Below are 21,257 nucleotides of genomic sequence, written 5' to 3'. Positions count from 1 at the left end.
TAGAGATCATTTGACTGGACAAAATCAGCGTAGTGCAGGATGAGTCATCAATATTATGCTCCTTTTTCTAAACGCGAGAGACTATAAACTTTAAATGTGTATATATCGGCTAACTGTTAATTTTGTCAACGTTTATGAGTAAATTAGCATAGATGGCCTCAAAGCGAACACACACGGGCGAAAAATAGGCTTTTATTTTGAAGTGTCTCGCAGTCTTCGCGCAGTGCGTTCAGCTTCACGCCCTCGTTCCCCTCAGCTCTGGCGACACTGACATCATGGCGGATGCCGATTCTTGGGGTGAGAATTTGTTTAAACTTTACCGTTATTTTTCCTTTCTGTCCGTACGAATTCTTATTCATATGTTTTCTCAAATAAATTGTCGCCTTAAAGAACGGCTGTCACTAAGTAATCTGTCTAAAAACGCTGTTATTTTCCAGATGCTGATAGTTTCGAGCCCGAAGCGCCCATCAAAAACGCGGCAGTTCTTGACAAATGGGAGGGCGAGGATGAAGACGACGACGTGAAAGTTAGTAACGGATGCTTTGTTTGTCGTTCACAAATCAAAAATGTGTGTTTATTTCTCTAAAAATGAAAAAAGTCTCAATTCATCAAGAAGTTACAGTCAGCTAACTCTAGCTAGCTACTCTTGCTAACTCAACAGTGTCAAAACAACGTGGTGATGGTGAGTCTAAATATGTGTCAAGTTAGTATTAGCAGCATAGGCGTTCACCTGCTTAAAGACATAGTCTTAAGTTAGAAAGTGAAATTATAGTAATTATAATGACTAATTCCATGCTAAAGGTATGTATTTGTTTACAGTTGGTGATTAATTTACTGTACAGCAGAACGTCAATGTCATCTGTTACTTATCTCAAATTGATCATACTGATACTGTCTCAAAATAGCCAGCCTTCATAAGAGGATAACTTATATTGATCATATTCATGTGGAAGGAAAGATCTCCAGCTAGTCATAATTTTATGCTACCTACCACCATGAACCGCTTCAATTTATGGTTTGAAATGCTTTTTTATCTCATGTAGGATAATTGGGATGATGATGAAGAGGAAGAAAAGGAGGAAGAAAAAAAGTCAGGTACAGTGATATGAAATTAATAAATTGGTATTTGGCGAACTGTTAACGTTCAGGATAAAATATTTAAGCATATGTATATTTTACCTCTTGTAATTTATTATAGCAGTCAACTTGTATAGTTATGCGTCTGACGGATGAATTTTTAGTTAATTCGTTCATAGTCAATTAATCTGGTGCTATTTAAACTACATACATAATTATAAGAGAATTATAAAAATGTTTTAAACTGCTTGAAAATTATGCACATTCTTCAAAGAAGTTATAATGCTTCAACTGTACTTCAAGTTGGAAAGTTAAAGTTTGAGTTTCAATTGTGTATTTTTCACATATAGAGGCTAAACCTACAGAAAAGAAGAAACTCAGTGAAAAGATAAAAGAAAAGGAAAATTTAGAAAGAAAAAAACAAGAGGAGCTCAAAAAACAAGTAAGTTAAGACATGGCAGTTTTTCATTTGTTTAATATTTTCAGTAAAAAGTTATGAATAACATTTTTTTAACTAGTTTAATATTTAATTTACATTGTGACACTTTGACAGCTTTTTTTATTTACAGCATTTTATAATTGTCCCATTTTTCATTTTTCTTATATACATACGCTACTGTTAAAAAGTTTGAGGTAAGTACGATTTAAAAAATAATAATTATAACATGTGCAGTATGTTAATACATTTAATCTAGTGACAAAGACATTTATGAAGTTTCAGAATATTCCTATTTCAAAAAACATTCGTTCTTTTGAACTTTCTATTCATCAAAGAAAATACATCACGGTTTCCTCAAAAATATTAAGCAGCACAACCGTTTTCAACATTGATAATTGATAAGTTTCTTGAGCGTCAAATCATCATATTAGAATAATTTCTGAAGGATCATGTGACACTGGAGTAATAAATCTATAAAGCTGAATAAATGTAATAAAATAGAAAACACTTGTTTTAAATTGAAATAATATTTCACAATATTACTGTTTTTACTGTACTTTTATCTAATAACTATAAACATAAAAAAATTGTAATGACCCTGAACTTTTTAACAGTAGTGTAGATAAATGTATATATATTATGTTAACTCGTACCTTTATTGATAGCAAATTCTGATAGAAGGATATATTAAGACTTTCACTAAGCTTAACTATAATTTTTTGAACAGTTAGAGTCATCAAAAGACAGCACAGAACTCACACCAGAAGAGGAGCAGGCTGAAAAACTTAGAGTGAAAAAACTACAGGAGGATTCAGACTTAGAACTAGCAAAAGAGGCATTTGGTAAGTGCTTTCAGTATATCCATATCCACATTTTTACATTTTTAATTTTTAACTTTTAATCTCTTTTGTAGGTGTAGTATCAAATAATGTTACAGGAATTGATGCGATGAGTCCCTCTTCAAAAGAAGACTTCACAGAGTTTGAGCGGTTGCTAAAAGAAAAAATATCTCCCTATGAGAAGTCTATACACTATTCCAACTTTTTAGAGACGCTGTTTAGGGACCTGTGTCTTTCATGTAAGTATGCCCCATTTTTGATAGTTCTGCATTTATTCTCAATGTCAATCACGTATGATTCCAATCGGTTTTGCAGTGGAAGTTGATGACTTGAAGAAAATTAGCAACTCGCTGACAGTGTTACTAAGTGAAAAGCAGAAGCAAGAAAAGGTATGAAATCCATTTCATTCCAAACATTAACTAACTAGACTATATATACACACACACACACACACACACACACACACACACACACACACACACACACACACACACACACACACACACACACACACACACACACACATGTGCTGTCAAGCGGAAAACTTTTATGTCCAAATTCACTACTTTTCAATGGAAAAAACACTATTTACAAAAATAATAATTTAACATGGTGTTGTCAAAGTTGATATTGTGGCTTTGTGTATCATCAGACACTTGCATCTTTATAGTATTTACAGTACCAGTCAAAAGTTTGGAAACATTACTATTTTTAATGTTTTTGAAAGCAGTCTCTTATGCTCATCAAGCCTGCAGTTAAAAAACAAAACAAAACAAAAAACAGTAATATTATGAAATATTATTACAATTTAAAATAATGGTTCTCTTTTTTTAATATATTTTAAAATGTAATTTATTTTTGTGATGCAAAGCTGAATTTTCATCAGCAAGTACTCCAGTCTTTGGTGTCTTATGATCCTTCAGAAATCATTCTAATATGATGATTTGATACTCAGTTATTATCAATGATGGAAACAGTTGTGCTGTTTAATATATTTTTTTGGAATACTTTTTTCAGGATTCATTGATGAGTAAAACGTTAACAGCATTTATTCATTAAAACAGCATTTATTCAAAATAAAAACATTTCTAACAATATAAATCGTTACCATCACCTTTTATCAATTTAACGCATCCTTGTTGAATTAAAGTACTAATTTCTTTAAAAAAAAAAGTTATTGTTCCCAAACTTTTCAACGGTAGTGTATATTGTTACAAAAGATTTCTATTCTAAATAAATACAGTTCTTTTAAACTTTTTATTCATCAAATAATCCTGAAAAAAGTATCTCAGGTTATAAAAAAAATATTAAGCAGCACAACTGTTTCCAACATTGATCATAAATCATCATATTAGACTCATTTCTGAAGGATCATAAGACACCAAAGACTGGAGTACTTGCTGATGAAAATTCAGCTTTGCATCACAAAAATAAATTACATTTTAAAGTATATTAAAAAAAGAGAACCATTATTTTAAATTGTAATAATATTTCATAATATTACTTTTTTTTTTTTTTTTTTTTTACTGCAGGCTTGATGAGCATAAGAGACTTCTTTCAAAAACATTAAAAATAGTAACGTTTCCAAACTTTTGACTGGTACTGTATGTTTTTACCAAAATCAAGCTCAAATGGAATACTAAATCATAATGAGCGTTTTCGTAATATCGCCTATTCCGCATCTCAAGTGCACACATAAAGCTGGCCACAAAGAACCGGCAAAAGTAATGATTATTCATGACATTTTAATTGTTTATTAATAAACGAGTGTTTTCTGTGTCCGCGTCGGCTGCAAAGATAAAGTTGAATATGCTGACTCGCCATCTTCGCAGTAGTGAACGCGCCTATAGAGAGAAATGCACACTTCATACGAATTAGCCTACGTAAGCAGAGAGTATCCCATTTCTTTTCGTTTTGAAATGTTTTGTTTAAAAGTAGACATTTATATATTATATATATATATCATATATTTATCTATAGATATATTTCACAGGTCTGTGAGCTTATACGCGGAGTTTCGGTTCATTTATGAGACGCGCTCAAGTATTAATAATCGAATAATACCCAGCGATCTTCGAATATTATTTCTGCTTGAAATGGCCCTCCTTAATATATATATTATTAACTAACTTTTTGCCACACCTGCCAAATTACACCTGCCGGTAAATTTTCAACGGCCATATATATTTCTTATCAGCCATGAAAAATAGATGAATCCTTTTTAAAGTTACAAAAGTTTTTCTTACAATTGTTCTTTGTCTTTTGTTGTTTGATTAACATTTAAAAACATAAAAATATATATGTATTTTTTATTTTTATTCAATAGGCAAACAAAGGTAAAAAGAAAAAGAAGGGAGTTATACCAGGAGGAGGTTTTAAAGCCAAGCTGAAAGATGATCTGGCAGACTACGGGGAGTTTGATGGCGGTTATGCACAAGACTACGAGGATTTCATGTGACCAAGGCCTAACCCATTGATAACTTTTGCTGGTTGCTGAACCATACACCTTAACAGCATGACCTTACCCCACAGTCAGGCCCACTACCAGAACCATGCTAGAAAACTCTGAACGCCATCCCACGCAATGCACACTCTCCCCTCAAAGAGGTTTATGCAGAGAATCAGTTAACTGAGGTATTTTTCTCTGTTGTGAATTTAGGTCAATGTTTGTCGGAATAAAAATCCGATAAAACGGGCTCCTCCTTGCAAATGTGATCAATTCATCGTGACAGTCCAGGATTATATGAACAGAGTGTTATTGTTCGGTAACTTCTACTTGGAAATAAATGACATTCTATGCAAATTTCTTTTCCGTATTGATCTCCATGTCGTTCGATTCGCTTCGGGCGTTATCCTTGTTGAATGGGATGTTCCTTTTGCAAACCAGGCCGATTAAGACAACCTATACAACCTGAAGTGATGATATCCAAGTGGTCACATGGTTCATAAATCATGTCTACAATCAAACGATTCATTTTTTTTTGTTGTTCATAGACTATAGTGAGCTCAATTGTTTAGATAAGTAAATCTAGAGTGTAGCATACTTAATGTAAGCATAATACATTGAAAGTAACGCCTTTTCGTTTGTAGCTCGTATTGCATTCCATGTAAAGTCTAAGACCAAAAGTATCACTCTAAATGAACCGTTTTGAAGATACATTGCAGCGTTATTAGGATTACCTCAATTTTTGCAGAGAAAAATATGCGAATAATTACAGATATAACTCGTGTTTTCAATGCAGCACGTTATGCAGTTGCTCATTTGACCTCAACCATGCCAGCAGAGAATAAGCGTGATTCTTCTGCTGATGATGAATAAGGGACTGAAAGTTGACGTAGGGTGTTTTCAGGCGTCGTTTGGCTTTCCATTTTCTTGACAACTTTAAGTGTGGTAGACATGCTCTAAAGAGACTTACGATCAGCAAAGCCGATAATAGGACTCTGCACTGTTTTATAAAGATCTAATTTAATAAAAGTTGCTTATAATTCATCAGTTCTTCTGTCTTTTTTTTTTTGCTTTATCATGTCTTTATCTGTAACCATTGCACATTCTTTGCTGAGGGATGAAACAATTATTTGGTATTTTACAGAATCCTGTTGATCAGGCTTCAAGCATGAAATGAAAATCCACCGTATAGATCCTATTGTGAATGATTCATCCTGTACATTGAATTTGTTAAAACGTATGTCTTACCAAGTTATGTTCCAAATTTGAAGTTGGTGTCACGAAATTGAGGTTCCTATTGGATTTCGTTAAGGCACTAAACCAAGACGCTATGACATTCAAATTGTGATGATTACTAAAATATGTGATGTTAAAAAAGGCAAAAATAGTAAGCCTGCTAGCTCTGACAGGTTAAAGGGATAGTTCACCCAAAATTTAAATTTTGTCATCATTTACTCACCCTGTCGTTTCAAACTTGTTAATCTTTTGTTAATCTTTGGAACACAAATGAAGATCTTCAGGTTCGGTTGAGCTTCTGTTTACGTTCGCTGATCGATGTTCACACGTGAAGGCCTTCATTAAATCTGTTCATCATATAAAGCGTTTGTGTCTCTTTCAGAAAATTTGGACTAAACCGCTCAATTCATATGGATTAGTTTTACGATCTCTTTATGAACTTTTTAAGCGTCAAAGTGGTAGTTGCGTAGCTGTCAATGGAGGGATAGAAATATCTCAGATTTCTTTAAAAAGATCTTCATTTGTGTTCCGAAGATGAACGAAAATCTTGCGGGTTTGGATCAACATCAGGGTGAGTTTTCATAGAATTTTCATTTTTGGAAGAACTATCCATTTAAGAGATATATTGTCCTATATCATATATATTGATATATCCATTTAAGAGATATTGTCAGATATATTGTCCCATTGTCCTATACCTAATATAATTTAATATTTTATGAAAGTGAGCGTTTCTTTTAGTTTCTTAAAGTTTTCTTTTTAATATTAATAATTTACATTTCGTTCAAATTTTTTTTCTCTCTTAAGAAATAGTAATCAAATGTCTATTCTTTTCAAGAATTTTTTTTTTTTAATCAGACCTTTTTCTTCATTACGATATCAGGACATTATTTACTTTACGTCCCCAAAAAATATCAAAATGAATTTTTGTAGAGAAATTAAAAACATGCCCATCATAGACGAGGTATGAGTTGCATTTAATGAATTTTGAATAAATAACAGGTCAAGAAAAAAAAAAAGAGGGCCATTTCATTGACTTCTATTATTTTTTTTTATTTTTTTATCACTAATACGTCATTCACAATAATACCATAAATTCATCTTTCAATAATCTTTTACTGTAACAAAAAATATTATTTTAATAATGTTAAAACAACATTAAAATTGCATTTATACAACGTTTTATTTATTCAAGCATTTTCACTCATTTTATCATCTAATACTTTATTAGCTGCAGTAGACGTTCATTAAGGATAAAGCGGTCAAGGGTGTGAACTTTGAGACTGTTTGAAGAACCGTTCTGAAAACTATAAGCCAGACGGAAAGCAGCGTTTTATTGCGTTACGGGTTATGAAAACGGCGCACACAGGTCTTCTCAGATAACCTGCCAATGTCCCAATCTCGTCCTTGTTGCTTGTGGACGATTATCTTGATCACACCGTGAATTGCACCCTCTGCTATTGGTCATGTGACCTGTGCACAAAGGGTCCAGTCTTTTCCCCTTATTCCAACTTATTGGTTTTCAGACAAAAGGAAAACAACAGAGTGATTGTAAAGATAAGACTTGGGGATAATTAACAGCAAATCCAGACTTAAAAAAAAGTAGTTCCCCATCATCCATTGGTTGTGAAGAAGGGAGGAGGTTTGTTGATGTGAGGTTGAATCAAGTGTGTGAGGTCGTAAAATGTGGTCTTGGTTGTGAGGACCGTTATATAAAAGGGCCGTACAGTTCGAGCCGACCCATCTCGAAACGTGAAGTCCAACCATGAGTCCATGCATCTTCTCAATCTTGGTCATTTTGTGGCTGGTAACGGCTGTGGAAATGGCCACCTTGGAGGGCCAGCAGATCCTCCAAGCCTTGCACTGTCCGCCCTGCGAACGCATTCATTGTTCCCCTCGTAGAGCGCTGAAGCTCCAGTGTCAGGGTGGTGTAACCACTGGGATCTGCGGTTGTTGTCCAGCCTGTGCCAAACTCGCAGGAGAAAGCTGTGGAGGCACCTGGGACTACCTGGGGAAGTGCGACGAAGGGCTGGTTTGCGTTTACCAAGAAGCTACAGATGAAAAACCAGAGGCAGAACGCAAGGGAACCTGCAAATCAGGTATCGCTGAAGCTGAAGCTGCCAACTTACCCTGCCAGCATGTTGCATAGAATCCTAAAGGTCTAAATTAAAGTGCAAAGTTGGTTCTTGAATTCAGGTTTCTCATGGTCATGGACAATATCAGGTAATGCCAGGCCTGACAAGTCATGGAAATTAATATATTCGAGGACAAATAATTTCTATAGTGAATTTAAAATAATTAATTTTTATATGATTTTAAAAATGCGTTCACTCATGAACGAGTGAAACAGTCATGGTAACATGTTGGTCAAAATAAGTGAGAAGCCTGTGAATTATACAAAAGAAAATTTGAAGAGTCAACAGGGGTTTTCAAACTGGAGTCCAGGGACCCACCGGAGAGAGCCACAAAAGGGTTTCTCCAGGGTCTGCAGAACTTTTCAGAGAAAAAAATAATAGTAATATTAAACATAACTTTTTATAAAAATTATTGTATTTTATTCTACTGATATTCAGTTTCACACAAACACACAATATATAGATATATCTCACTGATATACTATTATAATTTATTTTAAATTAATTTATTATTATTTAAAAGAAAAAAAATATATATATATTTATAGTTTTTAAGTTTTAATTATTTTAGCACTGAAGCTAAAATAAAATGTTGCATGCATCTTTCTATCTGATATGATATAATAAAATGTATGAAAATGAATGAAAAATAAATTTTAATTTAATTGACAATATTTCTATTTTGCTATACGTCTACATAGTTTCATATTTTATTATATCTAAATATCTATATTTATTTCTTTTGGTTGTAATATAACAATATAAAAACCAATATATAGATGTATCTCACTGATATACTATTATAATTTGTGTTAATTTAAAGATTTATTTAAAAAAAAAAATATATATATATATATATATAGTTTTTACAATTTTTTATTATTTATAAATTATTTTCGTACCTCAACTTAAGCTAACATAAAATGTTATATATATTTTTTAAATTATATATATATATGTAAAAATAAAATATGAAAATTTTCTTTATGCATTCAAATATTTAGCTGCCTTTATATTTCCCTATAGCGATCATCATTTTTGGGGGATCTTGCCATCTATAAGTATGAAAACCCCATCATGCATAGTATGCAACTGCTTATGCTTTTACTTTACGTTCAGGTCCACACTCTTGAACAAAAGAAAAAAAGAAAAGAAAAAGGCATCATCAAGGTTAATGTAATTTATAAACTGTGAAGAGAGATATGGCAGTCTAGGATTCCTTTGATCTCGGAGCACTTTCCCATAAAAGCAAAGCTCTTATTGTTCTTATCTATATACAGTGATGAAATCCACAACCCTTCCTGAAGAACTGCATCCGTATTGTAACGGGATTCCATCCATTTTATTGTCTTTTTCTTTGACCTACAGAACAATATTTCACAATATTGCCTGGACAAAAAAAAAAAGAAAAAAAAAAATTGCTGTTCAGATTTAAACAGGCAAATACTTAAGAGTCTATGATTGGATCATTATTGCAGTGATTTTTGTGTTTCTAGCATGTTATATGTTTGGCAACATCTAACCCTAATTGATGGAGTGTGTAGCTTTTCATTTCTTAAACAACCATGTAGGAAGACACATCATGACCATGTTTCAGGAGGATGATGATGTCAAGATTCATCAAGCTCAGATTGTTAAAGAATGGGGGCATGAAGAATCATTTTCACACATGAATTGGCACCTCTGAGTCCAGACCTTAACTTCAGTGAAAGACTTTACAGAGTGCTGGACTCTTGCATTGACAATACAAGATCTTGACCAAAAATGTATGCACCAAACATTTATTTCCATCAAGAGGTGCCACTTATTGCTCATTTTCAATGCATTTTGGATTTGTATTTCCAAACAGTGCTTGAGGTTCTGAAAGCCGACACTTGCAGACCTGAGTGCACATGGGAGTTCTGCAAGGCGAATCCCAATGAAATCTGCTCAGCAAGGTAACTTCTGCTTCAGCTTTTCTACATGTAGTCTTGACATTTGAGTCGTCTTACATGATTTCAGACTTCATTTCAGTCCAGTAGGTTCCTGGCATCAGTTGTCTCTCACTTGTGACTGTTCAATTTCCTATATCCCGTTGCAGGTCAGTATCGATGGAGAAGCGTGAGTGTGGAGGTCACTGCCAGCACACGACCTGCTCCAGCTGCTTGGTTCTCAGACCTCCATCTTGTGCACAGTCCTGTTCCCCAACAGACCACGTCTGTCTGCATCGCTATGGAAGGTGTGTGCGTGGTCAGCTGACCGAAGATAAACATCCACACGTCTGCCACCAAAACCTGCAGGTCAGTTTTACTTCTGTGTTGCTCTTTATCATTCTTTTTCGTGACAAAGCTGAAATATAATTGTTTATTTCTATGATTATTACCATATTATTTCTTTGAATTAAACCAGAATGCTTTTATTGAACTATACTTTGGGGCCATAGTACAGATACATACACTTAAGTCTTATATTAAAGGGGCTACATGTAGAATTCAGAAACCCTTGTTATATAGCGACACCAGTGGCAATTAAGTGAACTGCAGACAGCAACTCACGGCTCGCTGAACGTGATTCAAGGCCCCGATACTCACGCTGAACTTCTTTTTCGTATTTCGCTTAAAGGGATAGTTCACTTTGAAATTAATTTTTGGTATGTTTTAGCTTACCTCAAGGGCATCCAAGATGTAGGTGTCTTTTTTTCCGCAGTAGTTTCAATTTTGATATTTTTAGGTCAAACCGTTCTTGTCTGTCAGTCATATAATGCAGGTCTATAGTCACTGTCTCAAAGAGCAAGCACAGAGTCCAAATTAAAACAATTCCCCGTCGTCCAAATTAAACAATTCCCCATCGTAAGTACACATTGATGGCCTAAGACACGAAACGAGCGGTTTGTGTGAGAAAACGAACAGTATTTATATCGTTTTTACCACTTATACGCAGCCATGTCCGAGTGATCTGATCTGACGTGTACGCAGACTGGTGCATAGATATATACACTAGATGTCGCCTTAAAGACATTCGTTCCAATGAACTGCCGTAGACAAGGCGACATCTAGTGTGTATATATCTATGCACCAGTCTGCGTACACGTCAGATCAGATCACTCGGACATGGCTGCGTATAAGCGGTAAAAACGATATAAATACTGTTCGTTTTCTCACACAAACCGCTCGTTTCGTGTCTTAGGCCATCAATGTGTACTTACGATGGGGAATTGTTTAATTTGGACGACGGGGAATTGTTTTAATTTGGACTCTGTGCTTGTGTTTTGAGACCGTGACCATAGACCTGCATTATATGACTGACAGACAAGAACGGTTTGACCTAAAAATATCAAAATTGAAACTACTGCGGAAAAAAAGACACCTACATCTTGGATGCCCTTGAGGTAAGCTAAAACATACCAAAAATTTATTTCAAAGTGAACTATCCCTTTAAGGGGTAAAAAGATGTTGGAAATAACTGTGCAGCGATGTACTGGTAACGAACATCCCGACTCAGAGACGAATATGAAAATAAGTGCTGCGCGTTTTCCTCTCAATAACAAAATAAACAACAAAAACGATAGCGGGAGAAAACAGCAGTTAAGAAAGCATCTGATCATAGCGATGTGGATATGTTTGCAGTGCACCAGCTCTGCGATTCACCGGCATCATGTCGACAGATGAGGTTATTAAAATTACACAGTTATGATAGTTTGATTATAAAGTATAATTAAGGCTATAGACTTATCTGGCTATGTGAGAGCTTTCGCACCGGGTAGTTCTAGGAACTTAGTTCAAGGAGCTAGCCACCAGGGTGGTTTCCCAAGAACTAGATGTTCCCCTAGAGCCATTTTCCTTGTTGCATTCGCACCGCCCGTAGGAAGTCTGAGGTGACGTAAGCCGCGCTTGATGTTGTGACTTATTTTGACGATGCTGAGAATGCCAGAGCCTGAGCACACAGTGCTCCCATTCTCCATCTCCATTAGTTTACGATCTGTTTAACAGTCCTGTCATATGTTATTAGATAGAACTGTTATACAAAGAAAGTAAACAGAGTATGAAAAAGTATTAGCGTATGCCGTGTGGTTGATGCCCAATGTCGCTAGCTGAGCAGAAATACAAGTTTCGCTCGGTGCAAAGTTGCGTTCGATTTTTTCCTTAGCGTAAAGGCTGAGAGATCCATCTATCATTATTTTCCATGTTCGTAGAGTTAGTTTTTGGAGTAAATAAATGTTATAATCTGTGTGTACACAGCTTTTTTTTTTTTTTTAAATGGCGGGTGCTGGTGTTTCGCATGCGTTCGGCCAATCAGCAAATACTTGCATCACTGGTAGTTCCTATACACAAATCCGGCGAAACACGGAAGTAAAGCAGCGCCGCCATTACTGCGTGCCTTGCTGCTAAGGAAGTAGCGTTGGTCCCGTAGGCGGCTGTAGCAGATGTAGCTGTACGAATGTACAGATTTACGAATACATTTTATTTTTATCTATTCATCTTTAATTGTGTACAGTAGCCCTGCTGTATGGCTACAGCACTTCCCTCGGTCGACCATGCAGTCACAAACTGAATTCGAGAACTTTGCAGTTTTCTCTGTGTATTGTTACTGACACATTATGGTACGAGTTCACTGCCTGTGAAAACCTCATGACACCTTTTAATGTGATGAGCTCATCTGCGAAGGTATGCAGTATCTGGCCAATCCATCCGGAGCTCATATAATTCTGACCTTCAATCAGTGCCCTGTAGTTTAGGTTCTGAAGCTCGCATGCCAGATGATTAATAAAATAATCTTGAATACCTGCAAGCTGCCAACTCTCACGCCTTCACCGTGAGACACACGCAACTTTTCAGCTTTTCACACGCTCTCACGCCACACATCCATTTTCTCACGCACAGAAAAATCGCGAGGCAGAAAGGACACGGAGACCGACAGACTTTCTGTGTCTATAGACAGCAAATTAGTTATGATATAAAAAAGCTCAGCTCTCAGATTCAGTCAATTTTATTACGAAATTCAAACAATAAATACCGTTTTGGTGTTTGTAAATGTGACGTGACGGATCCCTAGCGGCACGTGAACCGATCATCTCAACTTAATAGTAAATAAACACGAATGAACAATGTTAAAAGAAACAGTACAACTTACCGAAATGTATATTCATCATACATAATATCGATCAAGCAGTGTTTTTTTTATTTTTTTTAATAACGCCCATCTTGTGTACCTAATATTTATCCAAATTAGTCAATATTAAATCAAATCACAAGAATTGAACTGCATTGAAATCCTGAAATTAGTTTCAAGCAATAATAAAAAAACGTAGCTTACCAGAAATTGTACCATATATTATACACATTGCAACATGTTGTCACTAAACCTAATACAATTCAGTTTAGTTACTAAAATGTTTTGACAATCACAATATTTAAGCCCCAGGATCCGCTTTCATTGAAATGTCATTAGAGGGCACCGGCAAGTGTCACACCGCCGTCACTTCGCAGGCACGCAGTAATGGCGGCAGGCAAGATGGCGACGCCCATAGAGATCGCGGCGGATTTGTGTATAGTGCTGGGTTAGAGTTCTCCAAAAGGAGTTCCTAGAACTAAAATCGTTCCCAGTTCCTGTGCACAACACAACAAAAAGCGGGTACCGGTACTTCCGCCAATAGTTCTAGGAACTATGAAAGGTTCCTCTGGTGCGAAAGCCCCTTAAGTTTGAATGAATCGCTTTTCTTTGCATGACACATTGACATTACAGTACAGAGTGGCTCTTTCGCCATTATCCTGAACATTGTATAAGCATTTGTTTCGTGTGTCATAGAATGGAAGAGAGGCTCTCGGGAGCGTAACGTCAGACTCGCATCCCTTTTGATTTTCACGGCAAAAACGTCCCGAGTCCGTCACTTAAAAATAGTCTAAAGTCTACAGGCTTTCATAGTCAACCTAGGAAGTCGGGGAAGGTCTTGTTTTTTTAAGTTTCGTAACAAGCTCATTGTCAACACATTGGAAATAAAAAGTGATTAATACATAAAACATTCTTACATATACCCTTTTAAATAATAAAATAACATATTTATATGTAACAACAAACCAGTCACACACACACACACACACACACACACACACACACACACACACACACACACACACACACACTCTCTATATTTTAATTGTATATTTGTTATTGTAATATTTGTAATTTGTTATTGTTTTATTACAGTATATATAGTATACTAGTGTATGTATATATATATATATATATGTGTGTGTGTGTGTGTGTGTGTGTGTGTGTGTGTGTGTGTGTGTGTGTGTGTGTGTGTGAATTATATAATTACTTTGCTATTCTTTTAACAGAGTAAGTCTGAGGGATTCTTTGTGTTGTAATGGGAGATTTTTGATTTTCATTACTTACTTTGATTTTCATTAACATACACTAGATTGACTACTATGTGTGTTGCTGACTATGTGATATAATGATTGATGTGGAACTTCTGTGAGGCAGGAGAAGAGGGGGAGACGCCGAAGCCCTGACCCCTAAGGTCAAAGGGCTGTCCAATTTAGGACTTGCAGGCAGTAAGTTAAGCTAAACTAAAGTTCAGTATAATAGGATCACTGGTGGTGTCTTATCCATCTCTGGAGTTTAAAGAACCTTGGAAGATAACAATAACAGAGTATAAAGACTGGCCTGCCCCTCCCTCCTGGTCGCACTTGTTCCACAGACTGTACTTGTGACTTCTGTGTGGCAACTGGGCCTTCTTGCAAGAATAAATTACTTTTTAATGATCATTTGATTCCAGACTGTCTCTTACGCCAAAGATGATTGTTTAGTGAATTAAACTGCCATAACAGTTGGTGTCAGATTATTGGGATCGATATTCCTTGAAAGGCCTTCTGGACCTGATCAGCGGACGGTGGAGGGAAAACGCCCTGAATGCAATAGGCTTCAGTCTCACCTCGAAAGTGTTCAGAGAAGGAGAACCAGCCGCTTCAGGCCCGGGAGGACTTCCACTGGAATTCGGAAAAGAACCCAGGTGGCAACAGAAAATCTTGGGTAAGAGATAGCAAATTAATTTTTTCATTTGGGGATTTGGAAAAGAAAATTTTGTGGATGAACCATAATGGCTGTGTTTAAGAACTGAAGCTAGAGCTGTGGTACGAGGAAAGGGAGGCTTTTAAAAAGGGCGAGGAAATTGAGACCTAGGCAGGTCGAGCGATTGTCCAGACCGAAGCCGAGTACTCGTTATTGTGAGATTAATAGGAGCTGAAATAATTGATCACTGGAACACTTCCAGGGAGGCAATTGAGAGTATGCAGAAAAATTAATTCCAACCTTTCCTGATTTACGGTGAAAAGTCAGATTGAGCGCGCTGAAGTAAAATCCACAGGCAATAGTGAAAGAAGGAGAATAACAGCCATTATGGGGACATCTAATAGTAAATACTGCACACCGGTATACTGTGCAATGAAGAAACATATGGGCAAAATGCATGCAAGTCAAATTAAGTGAACAAAGGTTTATTAAGCAGAATGGGGAACAATTATATATTTTATTGGTAAAATAATGATGTCTAGAGAATTTTCGTAACAAGAGTTGAAGGAGGAGGCAGCTATAATGGCTGTCTGTGCATTTTAGGGATTGAGATACGAGTAATATGATATTTTGTTTTTTTTGTGAAACAGCAGAGATAAGTGGGACTGAGAAAATAATGATAACATTAAGTTGAATATGCAGACTAACCATTTGATAGAGGACAGAAGAGAGCAAACGCTGTAAGCAGCTGTGCTCTGAAGCTCACTTCAAAGAAATGTGGAGAAATTATTAGGTAAATGGTAGTCAGGGTTTTGATTGTGTTTGGAAATTTAAACAACAACTTGACTGGCTAAACAAAAAAAGAAACTGAAAATTGTTCATTTTTAGCCTTGTATTGCTTCCGATGATTAAAAAAAAAAGCAAGTAAATGTTGAGTGATTTTCTTTGCAACTTACGAAATTAAAGCGGCCAATAATAATGAAGATTATGATTTGGCTATTGCGATTGAATCCGCCACTGGTGGACTGTAAAAGAATACAGAGAACTGCTTATCAGTGGCTCTGTTTACATTCCTGATCGGGACATACTGCTTCAAGGGTGTGCAGTAAGTTGGAGCCGTTTGAAAGCTCAATGATCAAACTATAGGCAAAAAGAGTGTTTTAATTGTGGTCAGCAGGGCCATTTAGCCCGTAATTGTAAATGGACACTCAGAAAAGAAAGTGATAATGTGAAAGTGACGTGTATTAATGTGTGTTTGAAAGTAGTCTGAGAAAGAACTAAGAATGTGAACGCAGTGTTAAAGAAAGTGAAAAGAACGTACGAGTAAGTGAGGTAGAAAAGAAAGTTAAAGGAAAGTGGATAGATGGAAGTCGTAAGAAGGTTGAAAGATTTAAGTCGGGAATCCTTTTGAAGGAAAGAGCTAGTGAATTGAGGAATACAGGTTGATGTAAAATTACAGATAATGACAAAATATGAGTTGCTAAATGTAAAATGTGTAGAAATGCATCTGATTAAACAAACAGATTGTTAAGTGTTTTGAACGTGGATGGAATAGTGTTGACCATGAAAGAACTAGGAGCTGATGTTTTGCATTAAGAAGATAAGCTTGTGATTGGCTGAAACAGTTTGCTTATCTGAATCTGGTGTGTGCTGTGGCTGAAACGGCCAGTGCGACAGAGACACGATCTGAGTGAAAATTTTTAATGTCTAAATTCCCTGATGTGGGCAAAAGACAAATATGAAATATGGTTGTTGGAAAATACATGTAAATTCTGGCAAAGATGCCTTACGCTGGGCTAGAGTTAAAAGATGGTAGATAAAGTTTGATTTTAGAAGTTTATGAGAGTGCAGTGTACCAGTCCTAAATGCTTCAGGGTCTCTCTCTCTCATTCAATGTCAGCTAAAAGCTGTTATCTGAGCCTGTGTCATAAATGATAATAGGCTATTTATAGTAAGGCACAGTGTTTTAGTTGAAAACCATAGATATGGGATGTTAAAAGAAATCATGCTACAGGCATTTCATTCATTTAAAGGGTAAATGTTTTAAAAGTAAAACTGAATGACTTTAAAGAAGTCTTAAACGATAGAAGGGACGTTTTTGACTAGTTTAATTCAGGACCAGTAACTTCTTTGTCTGATTTTAGCCTCCACCATGAAACAGGGCTGATGGCTCCGGCTACAGATGTAACAGTACACTGAATAGACGGATGTGATTAAAATTCACTGAGATTTTGCTGATTCGGACAGATTTAACAGATTTTTGTGATTAAATACTGTTGTTATTAACCTGTCTCCCTGTGTTAACACTATTAGGCAGTCCAGAGTGCTCTGGTGACTCTTGAATGTGCCTTTCCTAAGCTCCAGAAAACAACTGAGTCTGTTGGGGAAAACTGATTTTGTGATGGGAAAGAGCGGTAACCAAGTGTGTACGAAGTGCTTACCCCAAAGACGGGTAAGATCTTTTGGCCAAAGGTCAACCTAAGACAGGGGAAGTCACGCCACAAACACTGGGCATCTCCATAATGGGGAGGTGTTTTTATGTGAGAAAGGTATTAGAGTTGAGCAGGTGACTGTGAGTGGCCAGCAGCATCAGCAGATCACTGAGAGGACGGATGGGCTGTGAGGAGTTACGGCACGCCTGACCCAGAAAATGTGAGTTCCTCTATATACCACTCACCAGAAAAACGCATTTATTGTATGACTTGTTTTTCATTATGACAAGTGTCTGCAACTATGCCAGGGACAACACCCTGAAGAGAAGAAAATTATAGATTAAGAGCTAATGGGAATGGGCTTTCAAGAGCCAGCTGAGACCATGAGGGGACTGTCATTATTTGTTGTGGAGACAGTAACAAAACTTAATTTATGTCAGGAACATGATGCTGGTTGCCTTATGGGCAAGGGAAAATTATAGAAGTGTTGATATTGAAATAATATGTCTGTAAGATAGTTTTTAACTCCTGAAGGTCATTAGACATGTTGGTGGCTAAAGATGAAGACAGCTTGTGATGAGTTAAGAGAAATTTCTGGATATCAAAGGTTAGGTGAATTGAGTATTTAAAGTAAAGATAACCTTAGAAATGCTCATAGCATAATGTATTTTAGATTGTTGTAATGGTACTAATTTGAGTTAAACATTTGTATTTTAAAATTTGTGAACTATTAAGGGTTCTAGACTATGATTTATTTAGTTACAGTCTTAGGGGGCTGTTGAAAAGATTATTTGTTTATAGTGAGAGAGACTGCTGAGTGGAGGAAGGGTACTCTGTCTGTCTTTCTGTTATCGGCCTGATAAAGCAAGCTGAAGCAAAATAATGATAATGAACAAGAACAACCCAGCTGACTTTTCTAAGAGAAAATGAATAATGAACAGACGTGCTTTGAAACTGGTTAAGAGACCATGTAAAATTAGATCAAAGCTACAGGAAAATGAGAAGTTTAAAATCTTATTTAAAATTTAAATATGTTTAGAGTAAACACCAAAAGATATGAATATGAGAATATGAGCGGTTCATAGTCAGGTATGCGTGTGTGTTTGTTTGGCGGTGACAGCATTGTTTTGTTAACATGAGCAAAGTGGGTTGAGTGTTTTCTCAGGTTTGTCAGTGCTATTCAGTAAGCAAAATTATCTGGTGACAATATGTTTCAGGCGGTTGATTCCACAGGTCACACCAAAAGGGATGACCGGCTATACAAGCGGTCAATAACAAAATAGCTAGGGTCTGCATTCACAGGTGACAGCAGGCAGGAAATGGTTCATTCCAGTGGAGGTGCGGTCGGGATCTGAGGGAAAAATCTCTAATGATCAGAAAGTGGTTGGAGAGGGTGACACCTGGGTCCACGCCTCTCACCTTAGACTACACCAACCAACCTCAGCAACCCCACGTGCCGACGCGGAGGGCAGTGAGGGATCAAGGACGTGCTAGTAACGTACCTCCCTTGCCAGCGAGGGAAAGCCCATTGCAACGGCACGCAAAGTGTCATATTGGTGAAGACGGAATGTCCATGGGGCGAACGAGATGATCAACACACCTGGAGGAGGATGTGGACCAACTAATGGTTTAAGTTTAGCAGAATAATTTGTTTTGTGACGATTTTGATGATTTTATTTGATTAAATCAAACTAGGGCTTAGTATTGATATAGATCTAATGATTTGATTGGTGCAAATGTTTTCTTTATGTTTTCTCTTTATGTTTTTATTTTCTTATTTCATTTTTGTTTAATTTTTCTGATGTTTTTATTTTATGGAACGATGATGATATGTAAAGAGGGTTAAAAGCAGTAGCCATCCGTGTTACGCGATGGCATACAAGGACAGGGTTTGAATATGAGGAGTTTTCCTATCTACTTTATCTGTGTTTTTATAGCATGTTTTGTTTTCCTACTAAATATTAATCCAACTTTTTCTTGTTTATACTGTAATGACTGAGGGTCCGACCTATAGTGTTGGGGATGCAATGACAGAGCTCGTTCGTCTAGCCCGGTTTCAGAATAAACCTTTATCTGCTTGCTGTAAAATTAAGGGTCTATCCCTAAAAAAAAATAGCCTGAGCTTATTTCATTTTAATCTTTTTTCAAACTAGTTTTAATTCTAATGTTTTTTGCCTAATAGTTTTAATTTTAATCTTTTTGTCTACTAAGTTTAAGAGTATGATCAGTTATATGAAATTGAGAAATGAGAAGTATAAGTGTGATGTAAGACTTGAACTTGGTACGTTTCATTATGATTATTAGTACTGTGTGAGGGTTTTTGATGAAACAATTATCAATGAATGATAAAAAGGGAGGAGTGTAATGGGAGATTTTTGATTTTCATTACTTACTTTGATTTTCATTAACATACACTAGATTGACTACTATGTGTGTTGCTGACTATGTGATATAATGATTGATGTGGAACTTCTGTGAGGCAGGAGAAGAGGGGGAGACGCCGAAGCCCTGACCCCTAAGGTCAAAGGGCTGTCCAATTTAGGACTTGCAGGCAGTAAGTTAAGCTAAACTAAAGTTCAGTATAATAGGATCACTGGTGGTGTCTTATCCATCTCTGGAGTTTAAAGAACCTTGGAAGATAACAATAACAGAGTATAAAGACTGGCCTGCCCCTCCCTCCTGGTCGCACTTGTTCCACAGACTGTACTTGTGACTTCTGTGTGGCAACTGGGCCTTCTTGCAAGAATAAATTACTTTTTAATGATCATTTGATTCCAGACTGTCTCTTACGCCAAAGATGATTGTTTAGTGAATTAAACTGCCATAACAGTGTGTTTGGCTCCTGCCTGTCCAACTGAAGCACACACTGATTCTACATTTTAAGAGGAACTCGATGCACTCCAGTTATAAAATGTAGCACAAAAGGCAGCTATTTTTATTAATGCATTTCACTACTATTATATGTTATAATATAAATCAATAATAAAAATGTGTGATTTATAAATGCAGTGAAATGTTACGCATTAATGTTGTACAGCTCTTGTATTGTTCAAAACAATCTAAAACACTGTGTTGTAATTACAACTCGCTAAAACTATGTCAAGTCTGCATTGTCTACAATAATATTTTTTGTCAATAAACAAAAATATGTATTCTAATATTTGTATGTGCAAATGTTTTCTGAATAAAACTGGCTTTTAATTTCACTTTTTTAATCTTCTTTTTTTTTTTTCATAAAAGGGACTAATAAGGTCAGACTGACCCGTTTGGAAAAGTGCCCACCGTAGACACGTTCCCACTCCTGTCTGGCTTGTTACTCAACTTCACAATTCTTTTGATGTCTATCTTTATATAAAGCTGCATCGAGAAAAGAAATGTTAATAGTTAAGCGACAAACACATTGGCATTAAAATAAATACTGTTCATAGGTTTATCATATGCTTTAAACCTGAAAAACAACACGTGACAAATAAGTTTATCATTAAATGTTTAATATGGAATAATTGATCATTTTTATAAATGATCTAAACAGTAATTGAAATATATGCATTTAACAAATTGTATGCATGAAAGTAAGTACCACTTTAAATAAAATGTCATTTTTTTAATAAAAAACTCTAATCTACGGTGCACCCAAATGAGTCTCCGCGTCTCAAGATG

At 36.0% G+C, this 21,257-nt stretch overlaps 2 protein-coding genes across 3 annotated transcripts; both read left to right on the top strand.

Moving 5' to 3' along the window:
- Window positions 1-148: 148 nt before the first annotated feature.
- On the top strand, window positions 149-5,845 carry eif3ja (eukaryotic translation initiation factor 3, subunit Ja). 2 transcript variants are annotated; one of them, XM_082159989.1, is made up of 8 exons: window positions 149-297; window positions 438-526; window positions 1,044-1,095; window positions 1,428-1,519; window positions 2,244-2,358; window positions 2,430-2,594; window positions 2,671-2,744; window positions 4,682-5,845. In XM_082159989.1, exons 1-8 carry the CDS (start codon window positions 276-278, stop codon window positions 4,811-4,813), a joined length of 741 nt encoding a protein of 246 aa, XP_082016115.1. In that variant the 5' UTR covers window positions 149-275; the 3' UTR covers window positions 4,814-5,845. The 2 variants fall into 2 exon arrangements, with proteins under 2 accessions (XP_082016115.1, XP_082016116.1); XM_082159990.1 differs by lacking the exons at window positions 149-297; window positions 438-526 and adding an exon at window positions 550-682.
- A 137-nt stretch (window positions 5,846-5,982) lies between these two features.
- On the top strand, window positions 5,983-20,944 carry LOC309490749 (uncharacterized protein). Its single transcript, XM_082159996.1, has 5 exons — window positions 5,983-8,136; window positions 10,022-10,109; window positions 10,253-10,451; window positions 14,490-14,514; window positions 20,431-20,944. The coding sequence occupies exons 1-5, from the start codon at window positions 7,803-7,805 to the stop codon at window positions 20,478-20,480; spliced, it is 696 nt and encodes a 231-aa protein (XP_082016122.1). The 5' UTR covers window positions 5,983-7,802; the 3' UTR covers window positions 20,481-20,944.
- The last annotated feature ends 313 nt before the right edge of the window (window positions 20,945-21,257 follow it).

The sequence above is a fragment of the Leuciscus leuciscus genome, assembly GCF_965113295.1.
Source record: "Leuciscus leuciscus genome assembly, chromosome: 25".
NCBI lineage: Eukaryota > Metazoa > Chordata > Actinopteri > Cypriniformes > Leuciscidae > Leuciscus > Leuciscus leuciscus.
This window is presented reverse-complemented; position numbering and strand designations above follow the sequence as displayed.

Coding starts and splice junctions, on each gene's coding strand:
- eif3ja (XM_082159989.1), top strand. CDS start 276: ATGGCGGATGCCGATTCTTGGG. Junction 1,520..2,243: donor AAGAGGAGCTCAAAAAACAA/GTAAGTTAAGAC, acceptor TTTTTTGAACAG/TTAGAGTCATCAAAAGACAG. Junction 2,359..2,429: donor ACTAGCAAAAGAGGCATTTG/GTAAGTGCTTTC, acceptor TCTCTTTTGTAG/GTGTAGTATCAAATAATGTT.
- LOC309490749 (XM_082159996.1), top strand. CDS start 7,803: ATGAGTCCATGCATCTTCTCAATCTTGGTCATTTTGTGGCTGGTAACG. Junction 10,452..14,489: donor TCTGCCACCAAAACCTGCAG/GTCAGTTTTACT, acceptor TTCTTTTAACAG/AGTAAGTCTGAGGGATTCTT. Junction 14,515..20,430: donor GTCTGAGGGATTCTTTGTGT/TGTAATGGGAGA, acceptor CCATAACAGTGT/GTTTGGCTCCTGCCTGTCCA.